General features: G+C 36.8%; 1 protein-coding gene across 1 annotated transcript in view; it reads right to left on the bottom strand.

The window, feature by feature from the left end:
* The window catches only part of EPHA10 (EPH receptor A10), a 1,119,172-nt gene that overhangs the window by 963,181 nt on the left and 137,645 nt on the right, over nucleotides 1-18,346 (bottom strand). The window contains exons 2-3 of the mRNA XM_073562411.1: nucleotides 15,004-15,068; nucleotides 11,148-11,817 (exon numbers count right to left, since the gene is read on the bottom strand). Coding sequence (XP_073418512.1) covers nucleotides 11,148-11,817; nucleotides 15,004-15,068 — 735 coding nt within the window. The remainder of the gene's footprint in view (nucleotides 1-11,147; nucleotides 11,818-15,003; nucleotides 15,069-18,346) is intronic.

Here is an 18,346-nt window from a genome sequence, read left to right as displayed (position 1 = left end):
AAATGCTGGCAGAGCCACGACGCTGAACAAAGAGCCTCCGAAGCTGCCCCCCAGCACAGAGCCCCCACACCGCACAAAGAGGAGCCGCCGCCGACCCCCAGCACAGAGCCGCCACACTGCTGAAGGAGGAGACACCGCCCCAGCACAGAGATCCGCAGATAGAACCGCTGCCACTAATGAGCTAAAAGGGATGATAACTCCACTTACACCTTCCCTGTGAGACACCCCCTCCCTTCGTCATCGGGACCACTCCCCCACCATATTCAGATTGCTCGGCACCCGGCGCATAATATGACACACGGCGTATAAGAAGACCCTCGACTTTTAAGATTTTATATTATAACTGGAAAAGATGGGGGGGTCGTCTTATACGTGCAGTCATCTTATATGACAGAAAATATGGTAGTTTAACTCTTGGGATAGCCGACTTTATATAAGGTAAGCCATCCTATTAATCAGTATGGATCAAATAATAACCCCAATCTTCTTCAAAACAAAAAGTGAAAAAGATGATTCCATCAAATCTCTGACCTATTGAAAAGTGTTCAGTGCATAATAGAGGTGTAGTACCAGAGCCAGAGAAATACTATAAATATTATGTATAGAGGATAAGGATCCTCACATAAAAACACTAAAGCCATTTTGGTCAATCATTATAGCCCAGCAAAGATTGCAAAAGTTCTATATCAAGATGAAATACCCAAGCCAGGATTAAATGAAAGTAATATGTGTCAAGTATACATTATTAAATGTAACTAAAGTGCCATGTGCTTATGAGAACCAAAACGCGCGTCGGAGCTCCTTGCTGCATTCACAGGTCATGTATCATATATCTCCATAAGCCTTTTCATTGCTTACACTATCTGCCTATGTATACAGTGCAATCTAATTCACCTTTTGGGTCCTCATAAGAACTTAATATGTAATGTATTTTTAAATGTTTAATAAAATTTGCATAGTTTATTTCTACTTTTGGGCTTTTTACTTCCATTTTTTGTAGGATGTATTGATTATTGGAAGTGCCAGCTATTTAGACCTAGTAATTTGTGATAGTGTGGAAAAGTGTTCACCAAAAAAATTTGTGTGATAAATAATTTCGTGTCACAAGTTATAAAGGTAATATAGGAGTGATACATTTGTTGACTAACCACAATTATATATTTACAAGTTTTCAGCGCACAGACACTCCTTGATTAGGCTCTTTTTCTAAATTTTGGAAGCTACCAAATAATGGTATCACTACTTTTGCCTTTTTTTGACATAAGAGTTTTTCCTTTACCCAAATCTTATTTTTCTTGTCAGTTCCCAGATAAGATCCTATAGTATAAATTGTATGTCACTGTTTTCAAGATTCTCTTTATTCATCCTTCATTAACGTCTCAATTGCTAAGAAAAAGTGGCTATTCATTTAATGTTCAATTCATATTATTCTGAAACTTGAAAACAGGACTTTCTTTTAGTTGCTAAGATATAGGATAAAAGAATAAGTATCTTCTGAAAAATGAAAATAAATTTATATCACTCTGATACTCAGTTGGTGTATTATTAGTTATAACAGCAGAAAAAGACTTTCTTGAGGATTGCTTAGAATAAAGCAAAAAACTAAAACATAGTTAAATATCTTGAAAACAGGTGTAATCTTTCTTAGATTCAAATATTGGACTAAGAGGACAGAAAAATTAAATTTATGAAAAATTTGTTGTGGGATCAGTTAACTCCTCATCAGTTATACTAATCAATACCATTTAATTTATGCATGAGGTAAAAAATAAATGACTAATCTTCTTTTAACTCCTGTTCTTGATTTTGCTATCTCTACCATTTATAAATAAGCACTTCATAATCACACTGCTATCATTTTTCTAAATACTGTAAATAATAGGAGTTCCACTTGTTCAATTTGTACCATTTAGTCCATGGCAGAGTTCCTGGAATGAAAAGCTTTTGGGTTACTTCTTTATATTTTTATAAATCTATACGGGATTTCTTCTATACTAAAGTGTTCTTCAGTTTGAAAATGAAGATAATTTCCTTTCCTCCTAAAGCATTTTTTAGCTGCATACATTTGACTGTTATTTTAGAACATCTCCATCCTTGCACAGTTTGACACCAAAAATGATATTATTTTATATTTATTTTTTGACACCATGAAATTGTATATACTTTTGATGCTATTTAGCTCACTTTTAACCAATAAACTGAAGTTGTTGAAAAAAAATTCTTGATCCAATACATAGCAATTTGCTACGCCACTCCCAATTGTATTCCATTTAGGAATGTGTAAGGGTTTGTAAACAAGCTGTGTTTGTGCAGCTTTTTTTGTCACGTTTTGGCACCTAAGAAAACCCAAATTATTACAATATGAGCAAAAAGAATGAGATTTCTAAAATCTAATTTTTGTGCTGCTTATCTTTTTCTTGAAGATTTGAAATAACAAAGCATTTTATTTTCAAATCTGCAGCATTTTAATTCCTTTACCTTTTTTACAGGGTTTTTCAACCTTTCAAATGAATGGGGAAAAACAAAAGTAAAAATGCATAAAAAAGCATAAAAAATGCCTGAGTATGAGTGTGAGCATTTTACACAGCATTTTTCCCTGCAAAAGTGGTTTTTGTTTTGGAAAAATCTGCTGAAAAAATTGTGCTCAATGCCTAAACTTTAAAACTTCTGTTTGTCTTCTGCCTTGATGTAATGAAATATCTGTAATACTCTGAGATTGTCAGTCATAAAACGTCTCTGTCTAATTAACGCTTTAAAATGAGCCAATTATTAATACATACTAAGGCAAATAATGACACATCTTTATGACTTTTTTCTTCTTTTTTTTCAGCTCAGTGCTTGCTTAGCTTTTTAGGCTAGTTGTTAGTGATGCACTGTCTACAAACAATTTATTGCCTTCTTGGTTTAATTTCCAAGCAACATTTTCATTCTAACTAGACAGCACAAGATTGCCCGCTGTGGTTATTAACCCTCCGTCAGGAACAATGGATCTGACAGGCGCAGCTCTTCTACTTTCATTTCTCCATTCTCACCAGATTTTCAGGAAACCCCCTCCCTCTAGATAGTCTCCTGGCTCTAGCTGCTGTGTGAAACCTGATACCACAGTTGGTCTGCAGAGCTTCAGGATGGAAGATATAGCTGTGCTGGCTTCTCAGGCTCATTGGTCCCGAACACATCACACTTTATAAGGATGGTATGTAATGTTTTTAGTCATTACTATTGTTTATTTAGCTTGTTTTATGAATTGATAGAGAAAGGTTTGTGGATATTTCTTATAAATTAGGCAGATTTTCTTACAAATGAAAGTGTACTTCTGAGGAGTTTTGAAATTTGTGTATATCAAAGTTATTACTTTTATGTTGAGTAAATGGGTTTGTTTTGCACCTGATAATGTGTAGTCTCTTTTATTACATCCCTATGAAGGTCTCTGATCACTTTTAGATCACTGAAATTGAGAAAATTAGATATTCTAGGCATTTTTCTAGCCTGCGCTTGACAGGCACATTGTTCCATTACAAGTTAGTGCGAATATTGTTCCTGATGGAGGGTTAAAAGCAAGCCATCAGGATTGAGTTTAGGAGAGTTTAGGACAGAGAAGAAGCAGAAAGGACTCAAACTACACTTTCCTGATCTTTGCATTCTAATAATCAGATTTAAAAGGATGAATTCTAATATTAAAAAATCATTGCCAAATCCACTTCTTGAGCCAAGTCCATGTTGATATTCACCACAGATATGTACCAAGTTATCTTTTCTGTAGGTCACAAAACTCTGCAGTAGAATTATCTTTCTATTTGCTATAATACTTAACTTGGAGAATATATTTCCTTGTTTATTATGCTTTTTTTCTAAACATTAACAAAAGGACACAGACTTTTCAATTTGTTTGGATCATGGAATAAGACCATTTATTTTTAAATGTTATAAAAAAAGACAAATTTTGCACATAGGAATTGCTTTTCCATTCCGTTTTATCTCATTGTGAGAGAATCGGTAACTAAAATTACAATTGTAACATTGACTGGTTTTACCATATATGGTTATGACCACAGCTGGGAACTATCTAAAGAAGTTGACCTTGAGATAATGCCATGTAATTATAGAAATACTAAGTAGCATAACTCAGATTTTTATTGTAATGTTTGAACAGTGGAAACTTAATGGTGTTTTGTGTTTTTTAAAAATTTGATACCTATCTGCACCTTTAACTTGTTTGAAAGGGCTGTGGTGCCCACAAAAGTTGGAATCACACTGTTCTGGTACTGATTGCTATATTAAGATTTGACCATTGTATGCAATATACCATTAAACACTTTTAAGATATCACAATGTTGTGCCCCAAAATATGCTTTATCTACACTAGCTCAACAAAGTCAGCTATATTACATGTGTGTTAAAGGGAATCTGTCACCCTTTTTTTTGGCTTGCAGCTGCCGGCATAGACATCAGGGGCTTATCTACAGCATTCTGTAATGCTGTAGATAAGCCTCCGATGTAACCTGAAAGAGAAGAAAAACACGTTATATTATACTCACCGGGGTGGGCGGTCCGGTCCGGTGGGCGTTGCAGTCCGGTCCGACGCCTCCCTTCTTCATGCAATGATGTCCACTTCTCCCGTCCTGTAATTCTGCAGTGCGCAGGCGCCGGACCTCTCCTGATGCCTGCGCACTGCAGGACTCTGCTCTGCCCTCAACAGGGCAGAGCAGTGCGCTTGCACCGCAGCCATTACAGGACGGGAGAAGAGGACATCATCGCATGAAGAAGGGAGGCGTCGGACCGGACTGCAACACCCACCGGACCGCCCACCCCGGTGAATATAATATAACGTGTTTTTGTTCTCTTTCAGGTTACATCAGAGGCTTATCTACAGCATTACAGAATTCTGTAGATAAGCCCCCGATGTCTATGCCGGCAGCTGCAAGCTGAAAAAAAGGGTGACAGATTCCCTTTAAGAAATAAAGCAACTGCCTATTAAATTACACTATTCAGAGACATAATAGTTTAAAGCGATATACTCATTAAATAGAAATGAAAATTTCAGTGTATTATCTAGTCTGGGAAATATAAGTTCTAATAATAATTTTGTCAATATGATATGTAACAGAAAATTACTAGCGATAGCAATTTAAGGAGCACATGTATAAATTAGTACAATCAATAAGAAGAGATGTTATTCAAATAAATCAAGCTTTCATGCTTTTTGTGTATGATAAAAAAATAATTATTGGATATCAATATTTTTGGGATAATTTCAAATATAAGGCCCCTTAATATAATTATAATACAGCCGAAAACCCTGAGTCTCCTTGTCAAACTCTAAGAGTTCCAAGATAGGGTCATAACAAAAGGAATTGCTTACAGTTATGCTCAAAAGTTTACATACCCCATCAGAATTTTTGCTTTCTTGGCCTTTTTTTCAGAGAATATGAATGATAACACCAAAACTTTTTCTCCCCACATGGTTAATGGTTGTGTAAAGCCATTTATTGTCAAACTACTGTGTTTTCTCTTTTTAAATCATAATAGCAACCCAAAACATCCAAATGACCTTGATCAAAAATTCACATACCCTGGTGTTTTTGCCCTGATAACATGCACAGAAGTTGACAAAAATGGGTTTGAATGGTCGCTAAAGGTAATATCCTCACCTGTGACCTGTTTGCTTGCAATCAGTGTGTGCATAAAAGCTCAGTGAGTTTCTGGGATCCAGACAGACTCTTGCATCTTTCATCCAGCCACTGGCATTTCTGGATTGTGAGTCATGGGGAAAGCAAAAGAATTGTCAACGGATCTATGGGAAAAGGTAGTTGAACTGTATAAAACAGGAAAGGGATACAGAAAGATATCCAGGAATAGGTAATGGCAGTCAGCAGCATTTAAGCTGTGATTAAAAAATGAAAAATCAGGGGCTCTGTAAAAACAAAACCATGGTCAGGTAAGTCAACAAAATTTAATTCACAACTACCAGGAAAATTGTTTGGGAAACAATGAAAAACCCACAAACAACATTAGCTGAAATAATGGACTCTCTGAAAACAAGCGGTGTGGCTGTTTCAAGATGCACAATAAGGAGGCACTTGAAGAAAAATGGGTTGCATGATCGAGTCATCAGAAGAAAGCCATTACTGCTCAAATTCCACAAAGTATTTTTGCATATAATATGCAAAACAGCATAGAGACAAGCCTCAAAACTTCTGGAAAAAGGTAATTTGGAGTGATGAGACCAAAATTGAACTTTTTGGCAACAACCATAAATGCTCCACTTCGAGAGAGGTCAACAAGGCCTATGATGAAAGGAACACCAGTCCTACTGTGAAGCACAGAGGTGCATTGCTGATGTTTTGGGGATGTGTGAGCTACAAAGGCCCAGGAAACTTGGTCAAAGTTGAAGGAAAGATGAATGCAGAACATTATCAGCAAATAATGGAGGCAAATTTGCAATTATCAGCCCGGAAGATGCGCATGGGATGTACTTGGACGTTCCAATATGACAACGATCCAAAACACAAGGCCAAGTGGACCTGTCATTGGCTACGGCAGAACAAATTGAAGGTTCTGGAGTGGCCATCTCAGTCTCCTGACCTCAATATCATTGAGCCACTTCGGGGAGCTCTCAAGCACGCAGTTCATGCTAGACAGCCCAGGAATTTACAGAAACTGAAGGCTGTTTGCCAAGAGGAGTGGGCAGCTTTACCATCTGAGAAAATAAAGAACCACAAAAGGCTTCAAGCTGTCATTGATATTAGAGGGCCAATACACGATATTAATAAATGGGGTATGTGACCTTTTGATCAGGGTCATTTGAATGTTTGGGTTGTCATTATGAGTTAAAAAGAGAAAACTCAGTAGTTTGACAATAAATGGCTTCACCCAACCACTAACCATGACTGGAAAAAAAGTTTTGGTGTTATCATATCATTCATATGCTATGAAAAAAGGCCAAGAAAGCAAACATTTCTGCTGTGGTATGTAAACTTTTGAGAACAACTGCATGTTAATAAAGGCAAATCAACAAATAGTGGACAAACATGACTGTCAGTGGTTGTCTGAAAATCTGATTGCAGCTGAGGTAGTCAACTAACAACAGGTCTGAGTTCATAATCAATGATCATAAACATAAACCTGATTGAGAGACTAAAGTTTCAATACACTACTTGAAAGCAGTACTTGCATATGTATTCTACTAGATGTAATCAATAATCAGTAAATTATGCTTACATGAATTGAATACAAGACAACAAAAATCACATCCCTATAAATACATTCCAAATTCTAAAAACTGTGTGCATCGCTACTAAGAGTAAGGTCAAGTTACCTATGTTGTCTCTAGCATTACTATTAGAAAAACATATGCATTTTTATGATACATATATATTAAAGTACAGTTTCATCTTGGAACCACTAGAAAGAAATTATTTGGGAGTTGTCAAATCTATAATACAAGCTTATATTCAAAATGTCAACTAGGATATAAGAATTTTCACAATTTTTATTTTTTATTTATCTTATCTCTTATTTGACTAGTTCAAATTATTTTACCTTTTATTTAACTATGTTCAATTCACATATATAAAGCTCCAGTCATTATAAATATAGATCCAAATTATTTGTATAGTTAAAGGTAAACAGTCATTAGATTCATTCGGCCTGAATCACAGGTAGCAAGAATCACACCATCGCTGCACAACTATAGCCAGTTAAGTTTACTATGAAACACTGCAGTAGTTTAGTGTAAGCATACTTTGAAAAGCCAGCCCGTAATTATAGGGAGAAACCGGTCTAATCCGAGGCAGATCACTGGTCAGCTTTTACCTGTCCCACTTGAGTTGACTGACAGATCTCACTGTGTGTACGCAATAGGAGTAGGGATGGGCAGACATCTGGATGTTCGGATCCGGCAGGTTCGGCCAGTTACAAAAACTTTGGGTTCGGGTCCCAGAACAGTACCCAAACACAAACCCGGACCTGGACCCCATTCACTTGAATGGGGTCCCGAACATCCAGTGTTTGCCATGCTGTCATGTGCATGACAGAGTGTCAAACACCACTTCTGATTAGCGGTGAAATCATCCCTTCCGGTCAGAGAGCCACTGTTCCCATGCTGTCTAAAGAAAGCGTGAGCACTCAGCTGTGATCGGAGGTATAAAGTTTACTTCAAGTCATTGGTGTCAGCGGATGGTACAACTGCTCCCCTCATCCGACACCTGCTGCCACTATTAAAAGCGAGAGCAGGAGCGGCTGATGAGAGTATTCATTAGCTGACTCCTGCGCTGTAAATAAATAATTAAAAGAAAAACCCGGCATTGGGTTCCCCTGTATTTTTGTTAACCAGCCAGGCAAAACTTACAGCTGGGGGCTGCAAAACTCAGCTGTCAGCTTCAACAAGGCTGGTTATCAAGAATAGAGGGGTCCCCATGCAGTTTTTTAAAATTATTTAAATATAATTTAAAAAGGTAGATTGGCGATCTCCCCTTTTTTGACAACCAGCCTTGCTAAAGCAGACACCTGGGGACTGGTGCCAAGATGTGTCCAGGTTGAAAACTGTTTTTTCCCCAGACATGGACTACAGCATGGGACAGAATGATGAACAGGTGAGGGATATTGTTGTTTTTATATTTTAGTTTTATTACAGGAGAACGAGGGCTTTGGTGGAATTAGGCGTTAGGAGGGTATAAAAGGTGTTTGTTATTTTTAAATAAAAAAGTAAAAGTGTGTTTTATTTTATTTCTAATAAAAGTCTATTCTGGCTGTCTTTATTTACCATCCAACTATAGGATTAGTAATGGATAGGTGTCTTATAGATGCCTCTCCATTATTAATCCGTGGGCTTGATGTTACCTGAAAATAAAAAGGTGACATCAACCCCACAAATATAAACCCCACTTGCCACTGCTACAGGGCAGGTGGGAAAACCTGTCAAAGCACCAGAATTGGTGCATTTAATAGATGTGCCTTTTCTGGGCAGCTGCGGGCTGCTATTTTTAGGCTGGGGGGAAATATCCATGGCCTCTTACCAGCTGGAGAATACCAGCCCCCAGCTGTGAGTTTTAGCATGGCTGGTTGTCAAAAATAGGGGGGACCCTACGCTGTTTTTTTAATAATTTATTTAAATAATTAAAAAATACAGTGTGGGGACCCATCTATTCTTGATAACCAGCCTTGTTGAAGCTGACAGCTGAGGGTTGCAGCCCCCAGCTGTGAGTTTTATGTGGCTGGTTAACAAATATATGTGGAAACCCACATCAGGTTTTTCTTTTAATTATTTATTTACAGCTCCTGCTCTTGCTATTTTTAGCGGCAGTAGGTGTCAGATGATGGGAGCAGTTGTCCCATTCGTGGACACCAATGACCGGAGGTAAACTTTATACCTTTGAACACAACTGAGCACTCACGCTGTTCTCTGACCGTCGGGGATAGTTTTACCACCAATCATAAGTGGTGTTTGCCACACTTCCATGCACATAACAGCGTGGCAAACACTTGGTGCTCAGGCAGCCGAACCTGAGCAGTAAAACAGACTTCCTGGTGAAGTCCGTGTTCAGTGTCCATGCCTGAACAATGGGTGTACAGTACGGACGCCAAACTTTACTGTTCGGGTTCGCCTATCTCTAAATAGGAGATAAATAAGTCAAAATCATTGGTACAGGAAGAATTTAACCAGAGATCATTTTCTTAGATAAGTCATCTGATATGCATAGTCCCTCAATGGCTTTACAAAGTGTGTTTTGTCTGATTTGTCAAAGCAAGCATTTCAGAATAAAATAAACCTTGCAATAATTTCGCCGTTGAATGATGCAACATGAAATGATGACAAGCTTCCTTTAAAACATGCAATTTCGTCTGCATGCAGCCACCCTTAGAGGGAGCTAAGGAACTTACTGAATGCTGTTTTTACATTGAACTCAATTATAAAACAATAATCATCAAGCTTTCTCTGCTGACCAGCTCTTGGAGTTTAACCAGAATTATAGATTTTAAATCTTTAGGACTTGTAAATTTTCAACAGCTTTAAAGATACATGAAGAAATTCATCTGTACAGAACATGGAATCAAGAAACGATATGATGTTAAAAGGTTGGTAAGTACTTAAGGGCTATGGAGAACTAATCATTTCTTATAATTGCCTTGCAGCTCAGTCAACACTAATGGTTATATACATATGACTGATAAGTATACATGGCTAATTTTGGGATGAATAGTTTGCCAAAATATACATACTAATTAAAGCAAGTTATTTCTTACACATTATACCATTGAATTGCTTTTTTTACAACTTCCCAATATTTCCAAATATTTTCTTAAGTGGTTCTGAGATGGACACTCGCAATAGGCATATCATTAGGATCTACTAGCTAACTTTTCAATACTTCAGCTTTTTAAACATGAAATTCCAACAATTTTTAAAAATGCATGATATGAGGTATAACAGGCATGTACATACCCAATCAATTAAGTAAGCAAGAAACATTCTAATGCTGACTGGTAAGGTTGACACTTCACCTACCTGGCTATTTGGCTGGGCACAAAGAGAAGGGGCACATTTTTCTGTATTCTGAAACCCTGCAGGCTGAATTTTCTCAAATACTCAAAAGAACAGTATGTTGGAATTTACAAAAATAAGGCCATAATACTAGAAAGCAACAGTACAATATATATAGAAAAGGCATAACTACCAATTAAGGGAGAGGTAGTTTAACAGTGGGTGCTTTATCTAACAACATTTTCTATCCAGCTTGCAGAAAGCATTTTAATTGTCCAACATAATAAGGCAGTCATTGTCGGTTTAATTGTAATAACATTACTATGGTAATACTAGATTTAGCTGCAAAGGACACAAGATATCTTGGCATGAGACAAAAATATGCTACAGAACAACATGCCCCTGCTTGTATGCCCTATCATAGCTGCCTCAAAGTGATGTTAATGTAGAAATAATAATGCAAAGTATTATTAATCGCCACCACTATACAGAGCAGATGTATTCGGTAGTAAATAATCAGTTTTACAAGCTAATTTAACTTTATAGACGATAAATCAACTACCAAAGTTTAACATTCACTTGCAATTTGTCTCTTGTAATAGAATCACATTTAACACAATTAAGTATTAATCAAGCAAATCTATAGAGACTGTAAACTGAGTTTTACCTGTACAGCTACCTTCCTTTTCTTCAAAGCCAGCACTACAAGTACATTTTCCAATAGGGACCAGCCATTCCCCCTCTGCACTGCAATGCATCCTGGGTGGGTTATCCAAGTCTATTTCAGAATTATTTACGCAAGTCCCCCTAACTTCCACTAGAGTCGAGAAGGCGGCCTCTGCCACTGTGTCCGGAAATACTGCAAGGTTTTGCACTGTAGAGAGGCATTTTTTATAATATACCCGCACAGAGACTAGGGCAACACAGGCCCCTACATCCTGAAATCCCAAATGGAAGCCTCTCTTGTTTAGATGCCCAATCTCTCTGACTTCTGTATTCAACTTCATTTTGCGTTCTCCCAGATCCCCTTGGGTGAAACTCTCATCGGCTGCTATGGTATCAATTTTAACATATTTGCTCTCCTTGATGTTTTTCCCCAGATCATAATCAGATTCAATGTAATAAAGATTAAATGTCTCCTTGCATGTCCCCACTACTCCAGGAATGCTGTTACAGTCCCTTAGAGTAAACTTCAGCTCAATAAAAATCCTTTGTCCATTACGTCTTAAGATCCAGCCGGTCTGCAGCCAGTTGTTCTGACTGGGCTCCATTACGTTACATACTTGATAGGTACGAATAGGTTTGTAGTTCTCATCGACACCACTAATTTCTTCCCACTAGGGTAAAAATAAGAAACCAAGACAACGTGTTAATTGCATTTTTATCCTTTTCTATGTCGGTACAGAATAACCTTATTTATAGTTGATAGGTTTACAATAGATTCCAAATTTTGTTCGAATTATCATCTAATGGCATTAGATCTTAGTGAAATCACTTACAGTACATCATCCGTCAATAGTATGAAACACTGATGACTCATAAGGTCATTATAGGAAGCATAAATTATCAGCCAGTGTGCTAAGGATTAGCATTTCATTTCATACTGTGTAAGGGCAAGCTTTCATTTCTGCTTAAATCACTGCTATAGCAAAGACTGCATGACAAATACCCTAACACTTTACTCTTTTAATGGAAAAGTCTCACAGTTCTAAAATAAATAAAATTGTTTAATGATCAAGAATGATTTCTTCATATGTAAAGACCTACTCCTCGCTAAGTTAACTTTTTTCAATGATCCTCGACGAAGGCTATTTATAAAAGTCTCTTCACATTACAGCACATAACGATTAAAGTAAGTCTTTTCTATGGAGGCACTATGTTTCATTAATTTTAAAGGATTTTTAAAGTTTTATACAAAATGGAGAGAACGCTACTTATGCATTAGGATAGCAAAATATACATTTGTTACCTGTTGAAGTACTTGGTACTTCAATGCCGCCACTCTGCTTCTCCCTGCAGATCATTGTTGACAGGGTAGAGTCTACAACTTTTGACCAATTCAGTCAATCACAGGACTTCACCACTAAGCCCAATGATCATGAAGTGACATATCCACGGGAAGCAAAGGAGAGGTGGCACTGAAGAAGCAAATGCTCTAGCAGATAAGCAATCTTTATTTTTACAAAACTGCATTCTCTCAATGTTGCAGAAGGTGAAACTAGACAACTCCTTTAAAGGAAGTATTTTTCCAACAGACAACCCCATCTATGTGTCCTACTACCCATCAAAGAGGTGATTTTACCAATATGATTTTGGGTTGCCTAGTAGTACATACAATACTGACAGTGGTTGACTTCATGAGACAAACGCTTTAATTTTGACCAATATTGATATGCTAACTCCTTTGTCTTCATCTTATAAAGTGTACATTCTTTGTAACCTTCTCTCAAAGAAATAAAAAATAGTTACCTACCATGAGGTCAAAATCCTTTCCACAAAAAAATATCTTTATTTTTACTGATCCTGTCCCTATCCAGTTTTCTATGAAATGTTCTCCCAAGAGAATACCTCCTACTGATCTCTATGTATACCCTGGAGGCATCTCAAAGTATTTGTCATAACCTTCTGTCTGCTTAGACTATAAAAAGAAGCTTATCCTGAGAGGAAGAGATTCAAGAGCAGCTCAGGTTCAACCAGGTTAATGGTGACAAGTACAAGCAGAGCTGCACATATTGACTGAACTCAATGCAACCAGGAAATTTAACTCTACAGTTTGACTTGTGGTTGTTCTTTGATATTAGGCTCAACTATGCATTTTAAAACATAATTTTTAATTACGCTATAAATCATGCTGCAAATGTAGCTATAAACCTGCAGAAATAATCAAGAAAATATTGTGCAAGAGAAGGTGAAACAATTCTAAAATATATTAGAAAATACCTTAGTCTGGCAGATGATGGGCTCGAAAAACTTTTTAAGCACTGTATCCACAGAATAAGCTTAATTTGCTATTTTCTAATCAGGTACATCCAATAATGGCTCTTATTAGATACATCCCACAAAGACCCATTTTAATACCAGATAAATCTCAATGCTGCATTTTGTATCCCATACACTACAGCTAAAATATCATAGGATTAGTTCACATGTGGCAACTACATTTCTCAGACTAATTGTACTGCAAGTCCATTGCAAATTCAGGGTTACCATAATTCTGAGAAAAATCTCTATGCAGTACATGCAGACTTTGTTTCAGATCTGGCCAAGAATTTTCCAAAAATTTCACCTGATGCTTTGCAAAGGGCAAATCCACAGAGAAAATCTGCAGTTTTTATTTAGTAATTTAATAAACATGCTTCACATATGAAAATTTGCATATACTTCCATGATGGTTTTATGCTATTAGGATATTTGAAGCTCCATATGCATTGTACTGAAAATTGCTGTGGATTTCTAGTGTACAGATTCCACACTGAAATTCCATGGCAATTCCTGCACAAAATGGTAGCAGAAAAAAGAAGTCTGTTCATTTTTGCTATACTTTCAAGTGGATCTAACCAGAAACAGTGCCACTTCAAGTGAATAGTAATAAAGGCATGGTCCAATGCCTAAAATGTCCTCTCTAAATTTCACGCCCCAATCTCTTTTGTAATGAGCTTTATTATACAATATCCTACACTTTTAATTATACTGCTATCACTTAAGTGTGTTTTTTACTTCACTTCTTTTTGTTTGAGAGCAGTCTTAAATGGGATGTCACAGGAGGCTGGGTCTGAACTCACTTTTCTGCCGTTTCTTAATGCCCCATAATGTCAACTCACTACAGTTTCTTGCATCACCACCCTCTGAAAATGTCATTGATCCATAGGGATAGAAGCTATAAGAGCCCAGTACCAGTACTCTACTTCTATCTATGCCCCATGATGACATTTCCTTTTTCAAATTGTAGCTGAGGCAGCAATAGACAAAGAGTGCTGGTGCTGCACTCCATAGATTCTATCACCATGACCACGGATCAAGGACATCTTCAGAAGGCATCGATACAATAAAATGTAATAAGTATCTACAACGCTGCCCCTTGATGAAGTTCTGTTTCAGCAGGGTCAATAGATGCTGCAGGGGAGTGAGTGCACCCTCAGCCTCCTGTGACATCCTATTTGAGACTCCTTTCAAATAAAATGTCACAGGAAGAGAAATTAAAATAAAGCACATTTTGAGATTCACTAGATGTGAGTAAGTGTAGGGTATTGTATAATAAAGTAAATTACAAAAGTGGTTAGAGAGTGAAGATAGATATTTAGAAAGAACATTTTAGGTACCGGACCACCTTTTGGCAAACGAGAAAAAAAGATTTTTAATTTGAAATTTTTAATGATACCTGTTAGAAACAAATTAAATGTTCAACAATTTTGTGAAACTGTGAATACCACCAGCTGTGATTTTTAAAGTAAACATATCAAAATATTCCATAGACTAGTCACCTGCTATATTATTAATTTTTTATTAATTAATAAGTCACTTACTCCATTGGATGGGTGTGAAGTCCAACCAAGCTCTGCCTGTGATTCTTTGGAGTCCAAAAGAATAACTGAAATAAAACAGATTGGGTGATTTGACAAAATATAAATTATATTTAAGAACATGTTTTAAAAGGGCAAACTTTATAGATTGATAATTTTTTAAAAGAATGTAAACCAAATATTATTGTCTGCTATGAAAAACCTTTTAAAACAACATTAAAAAAACATTAGCAATTACTGAAATAACACCGCACAACAACGATTTTGCTTCTGAGAGAAAAACATGTAATTTATGCTAAACGCAAATGTGCCAATTCCAAATATGAACTCTGAATTTCCCAGGTATGTCTAGACTTTAAGTTATACATGCCAAGCCTATTCACTTATGTTAATGCATTATATATAGGAAATATTTTATCGGACATGTCCAACGCATGTCCAGACTCACACAGACAGGTCTATCGGTTGATGTCAGCTGTAAGTACATCAGGCAAGCTTGACAGAGTTCAATTAAGTGATCTGTTAAAGAGCTATCAGTTTTTAAAATTAGGGTGGATAGACTCAAATATGTTAAATATCTGAACAATTTCTGGTACAAATGTGGCAAATACACTACTTAATATCAGCGCAATAATCTTTCAAAGTGAGTGCGTATTGCATACAATTATTACTTTGACTGTCAAATTGGAGAGCAAGAGAAAAGCTGGGCCCCTCAAGTTTGTTGCACTGTGTGTTACTCTGGGCTAATGCAGTGGTTGAATGGTCAAAGGAAAGCAATGACTTTTGCAGTGCCGATGGGTTGACATGAGTAGAAAAATCACCATTCAGACTGTTATTTTTGCATGACTAAAATCGACAGATATTCAAAAGGAAACAAGTCACAAATTATGTATCCTGACTCGCATGATGTTTTTCTTGATCCAGAACAAACAGAGGGTCAGCCGCACTTGCTGAGTCAATCAGATTTAGATGATCTGGTAAGAGATCTGTCATTATCCAAAGAGAAGTCAGGATTGCTTGCTTCTAGACTTCGGGAATGCAATTTGCTACAACAAGGTACCACAACTTCACAATTTAGTCATAGACACACCAAGTTAGCCTCATGCTATGCAATGGAAAGAGGTGTCTCTTTCTGTACCAATATCAATGGTTTTATGATGGAGATAGAAGGTATGCAAGTTCCGGATGAATGGAGCCTACTCATAGATTCTATCAAAGCAAGTTTGAAAGCTGTCTTGTTGCACAGTGGTAATGACAATCCACGTTACATTGGTTCATGCAGTAGGAATGAAAGAGACCCATGCTTCTATAGGGTTAATTTTGAAAATGGTTCAATACTCAGAACACAAATTGAAAATTTGTGCTGACTGCTGACCTAAAAGTGGTATCATGGCTACCTGTCCTAAGACAGTGGCCTCTCAGAGTCAAGCACACAGTTGGTCACAACAATGTACAACACAAAACACTGGTCATTCCACTTCAAGTTTATCTTCCACCACTTCACATTAAACTTGGTTTAATAAAATATTTTGCAGTTGCAATTGATCATGATGGAAATGGTTTCCATTGTTTGAATGAGAAGATAAGAACACTGAAAACTGAGGGTAAAATTAAAGCCAGAATATTTATTGCCCCCAAAATCAACAAACTAATACAAGATGACACGCTCAGAACAAAACTCAGGCCTCTGGAACTTGCAGCTTGGGAAGCATTTGTGCTAAGAGTACGGAACTTTCTTGGGAACAGACGAGCTAAAAACTATGCTGCACTAGAAGACAACATGCTTAAAGCATTTTTGAAAGTAGAAATGCGGCACATCCAAATGGAGGTAATGTAAAATTTCTTACTTTCAATGTATTCTAACAAAGACTAAGAAATTTATATTACCTCCATTTGGATGTGCCAAATTTCTACTTTCAAAATTGCTATTGCAGAGCACACCAGCGAAATTCCAGGCACCCACTGTGTTTCATTGATTCATCCTGTGTCCAGATGCAATGCTTAGAAGAAGGAGAGCTTTTTTGTTTCTTTATCTATACATGCTTGAAGCATGTTAGCAACTTGGCTGTTCAATGTCATAGAAAATGCTTTGCCTTCATTTTCATCTTGAGTTTTTTCCACCCAATTTGGGACACATAAGTGATGAACATAGAGCTAGGTTCCATAAAGATATTTTTACAATGGAGAACAGATATCAAGGCAACTAGAATCCCAACATGAAGAGGGACTACAGCTGGTGCTTGCAACAGTCACATATGACTGGTAACAAGCACAAAAACAGATGCCTGAAGAACTTTTAACAGTACTGGGCCTTGCTCAAGTAAGACTTTTAAACTAAAATACAAGACTTTTTGAAATGTTCTTATTCCATTTTCATATATTGTTTACTATGAAAACTTTGATGTAGATCTGGTAATTGCTGAAGTAAAACTCGTTCTGTACAAAATGATTCAATGTTTTCCAAGTGCTTTATTCATTTGGGCAAACTTACGCATAGCAAAATTTCCTGATGTGTTGCAACAATTATGACTTCGGATTTGGAATATGCAAACTTGATTTAGTATAAGACACATGTTTTTGCCCGGTAGCAGACAAAAATTTTATTTTTTTGGTTGTGTTGTGTAATAGCAGTAAAATATGAAAAAATCCATAAACTGCCTAAAAACTTTTCAAGTAAACTAAAATAATTGCATAATTTTAGATATTATGCCATCACTCCCAAAGGTGTAGATAAATCACTCGAATTTGACTGGGAAATTCAATATGCATCATAGTAATTCTATTCAAATTCAGTCATTCTTTCTGAAATCTTTTAAGACCTCGGAGCATAATAAACATAGAACATAAATAAATTAATACCTCACTGCTTATATGTCCTGTCATATGGTCCACCGAGCCCATTCTTTTTACCCCTGTAACATGAATGCCTCATGGGCCTACTTTATTCTGACTAGGTCTCTGATGTCACAGTATTACATACCATCTTTTCACATATTATGTCATCCTGTTACAACATGCGCAACAAGGGCACAGTGAACAGTGATATCACAGGCTTAATTAGCGTTGGGTGCCCTGGAGCAGAATGAAAGGGCCAAAGAGGATGTATGTGACTGGACAAGCCAAAAAGAAGCAGTAAAGAGGATCGGACTGCTGGGTGGTGAGGTAAGGATGATGTTTTTTACCCTTTTGCCTGTCAGTTCAGCAAAGCAAATTGCAAAAAAAATTGGACTGGATTTTATAGAGTTCAAATTTTTGTAAAATTCAAGGAAAATTTGATTCTACTGGAAAAAAATTGAACATCCGTGGTATAGTGTGATAAAATTGTTCAGATTCACAATTGGGATGT

This window comes from Dendrobates tinctorius, unplaced genomic scaffold (assembly GCF_039654945.1).
Source record: "Dendrobates tinctorius isolate UK_male_01 unplaced genomic scaffold, ASM3965494v1 ptg000015l, whole genome shotgun sequence".
In the NCBI taxonomy this organism is placed as follows: domain Eukaryota; kingdom Metazoa; phylum Chordata; class Amphibia; order Anura; family Dendrobatidae; genus Dendrobates; species Dendrobates tinctorius.
Note: the sequence above shows the minus strand (reverse complement) of the source record. Positions and strands in the feature narration are given on the sequence as shown.